Source organism: Cyprinodon variegatus, unplaced genomic scaffold (assembly GCF_000732505.1).
Source record: "Cyprinodon variegatus isolate N-32 unplaced genomic scaffold, C_variegatus-1.0 Scaffold797, whole genome shotgun sequence".
NCBI classification, from domain to species: Eukaryota; Metazoa; Chordata; class Actinopteri; order Cyprinodontiformes; family Cyprinodontidae; genus Cyprinodon; species Cyprinodon variegatus.
Window position 1 is genome coordinate 339,645 of NW_015151250.1, and position 2,882 is coordinate 342,526.

General features: G+C 40.4%; 1 protein-coding gene across 2 annotated transcripts in view; it reads right to left on the reverse strand.

The window, feature by feature from the left end:
• LOC107098654 (homeodomain-interacting protein kinase 1-like) overlaps window positions 1-2,882 on the reverse strand; it is a 24,893-nt gene that overhangs the window by 5,308 nt on the left and 16,703 nt on the right. Inside the window, exons 13-15 of one of the 2 annotated variants that reach the window (XM_015396428.1) lie at window positions 2,143-2,268; window positions 1,704-1,900; window positions 1,478-1,608 (exon numbers count right to left, since the gene is read on the reverse strand). In XM_015396428.1, the coding sequence (XP_015251914.1) occupies window positions 1,478-1,608; window positions 1,704-1,900; window positions 2,143-2,268 (454 nt within the window). Of the gene's footprint in view, window positions 1-1,477; window positions 1,609-1,703; window positions 1,901-2,142; window positions 2,299-2,882 lie in introns of both variants that reach the window. The other variant, XM_015396427.1, reaches the window with a different exon arrangement.

The window sequence follows — 2,882 nt, forward strand, 5'->3', positions numbered from 1 at the left end:
AGAAAATGGGCTAAAAGTGTTAAAAACCGGAATTCTCCTTTAATATCAGCTGCCTGTTGCGCGTCAGCACCGTTTTCCCCCGTAGTTGATCTAATTAGGCCAGTTCCTCGGTCCGGCTATATACAGCTATAATCTTCATTCTGTACATGGCAAATATTTAGGAATGGAATGAGAGCGGCGTCCTTCAGCTAAGAACAAAATGTAATATTTTGATAAGGCTGGAGCCATGGATGTCTCCTTCCTGCTGACATGGAAGATGTATAAAAGGCTTCTTTAACTGTTAAACTTCTCTAATCTGAGTAAGATTACAATTTCTATCAAAATCTGTTGTCATGCCTCATGTTTATTAAGTACATATATGTTAAGAATTGTTATTTATAGAATTTGTCCCGAGTGATCTCTTTTCAGGAAAACGAACCGGAGAGAGAACGCTTCAGGTGTAGACAGAGCTTTACATCTTAGTCTAGTAGTTCCCACTGATTCTGCTTGTAAAGCGGGGAGAATGGCGCTAGGCTTACCGCACCGTGACGTCACTGCTGGAAGATGGCAGGAGGGAGGGGTTACTACATTTGGGCCAAAATGGCCGCTCTCGGACTCACTGATCGCAACGAAAATTTTTGTTTTCGTTTTTTTTTTTCTGAATACATTAAATCACCACAAACGACTTAGTTTTAGATATAGATAATGATCCACTAATTATTCATTGCTGACCGTACTTTTCCTTTAAAGGTATCTAAATTCAGTTCACTGACTCACATTAAAATTCAAAATTTATTTTGTAAAACCCTCACTAAAGCATAACCTACATGATTCAAATGACAAAAAAAAAAAAAAAAAAATCAAACATAAAACTAAAATTTAGTTAAACATGAATACGATCTGTATGATCTGGTTGAACTGTAAAGTGCCTTGAGATGATGTGTTGTGAATTGGCGCTATAGAAATAAACTGAATTGAATAAAATCTGAGAAAAATGCAAAATTATTCAAAACATTTTTTTTGTTAGGACGTTTTTCAGTTTTATTTCTAAGATTAAAATAGTATTTGCAATTGTTTTTCAAATTTCCATTTAGCAAATGTATTTTTATTTTATTTTTTGCAACAATAATGGAACAAAAATCATTCCATATTTCACCTCGTCCTGCTTCAAACTCCTCAGCGTTTGGTTCTTTGGTCTGAACAAAGCCGAGAGTTCACTTATGTTCTCCCACAGACATCTGGAGTCCTTATGTTAAATAAGTTAAATGTGGACCCTTTAGTTCAAAAACGTAACTGGCTGCGATCAATTTTATTCAACAAACAAGGTTTGAAAACTAATAGTGTGTCCTTTTGTTTCCTGATTATGTAACCCAATGCTTTCTATGGTTTAATGGAGTAAAAACCAAGTAAGATAATTTTTTTCCCAGTCCAGGCACAATGAGACCAATGTAAAAAAGTTGGATGGTTACTATGGTGATGGGATTGTCGCCGCTGCTACCTGACTGAGGTTGAGGGGCTGAGATCTGCTGGACGCCACCCGCTGATGACGATCGGCGGTGGAATCACCGGACCTGCAGGACGATTGGGCAGACGCCTTCTTGGACTTTGCAGAGACGCCAGCTGCCTGATCTGTTGGTTCAGAACCAGAGATGAGAGAAAAATCAGGCAGTGGATTGAAGATTAAAAAAACGCAGTTTTGGGGGGATAAAATATTTGAAATGGACCTAAAGCTGCGGTGGACTTGCTGGCTGAGCTCTCCACGGGTTGAGTCTTCACCGAGGGCATGACGATGGCCAGAGACTTGGAGGGCTGCGAGTTGGTCTCAGGCCTCAGGGGGCTGCTGTTGCTGGAAGAGTCCGAGTCATGGGAGTCGTGCACCGTCACGCAGCTGATCACGTTTGTTCTCTGGCTCGTTCCAGAGCTGCAGGAGAACAGAAAAATCTCCATTTATCCATCGCATAAAAAGAAAAGCCATACGCAGCAAAAATCACACAACATAAAAGCTATTTAGAGTCTTTAGAGAGAACTCTAACAAAAACAAAATAAAAGGAAAGTCCTGCAGCTGGAATTGTTATTAAATTATCAATGCGTCATTTTCTTTCCACTTATGAAAAACTTTCTGTTTTTGCAAATCGGTAAAATGAAGCTTTGCTTTTAGCTCACCAGGCAGCCATGACCTTTGTCTCACCCTCGTCCTCCGAGTCACTGTGAATGGTGATGATGCTGACGGCGGGGCTCGGCGTGTCGGAGATGATGATCGGCTGAGACTGGTCACCGGGGAGAGAAGCGCTGTGGACGACAGTGGAGGCCGAATGCAGCCTGAGAAGGAAGGAAGATGAGGGAGGGTGATGCATTTAGTTTCCCCCTATGATGCAATATCTCTGTAGCTCTGACCTCCAAAGTTTTCACTGTCCTCAAAAGCCTGCATCATACGTTATTGTTGCATAACTTAAAATAGTTTACAAAAATCCATGAATTCCATTACAAAATATATTCTCGGTATGTTAGTTATAGCCGGCGATGTTATGAGATGAGCGAGGCTTCAAGGTGTGTGTGTCGAGTATAGAAGGGCTCTTCATTTGGGGGAGGAGCCAAAATAGATGACATCCAAAGCCTATGGGAGATTGATCCTGCCATAATGCAAGAGCACATAATTTCAATTTGAGAAAAGAATTTAATCTTCTTGCACTCAAAACTTATAATTGGATCGGATCGCCGCCTAGCAACCTTTCCAGCCAATAGAACGACAGCCTCAGAAAGGGTGCGCTTGTCTAACCCTACTGAGTGCGCCTGTGATAAACCTTACAGACAATAAAATGGCTTTTTAATTTAAAAGCTATTAAAATAAGGAGCTGAAAAACAACAACAATCAGGAAAATAAAAAAAAAGGAAATAATAAAGGG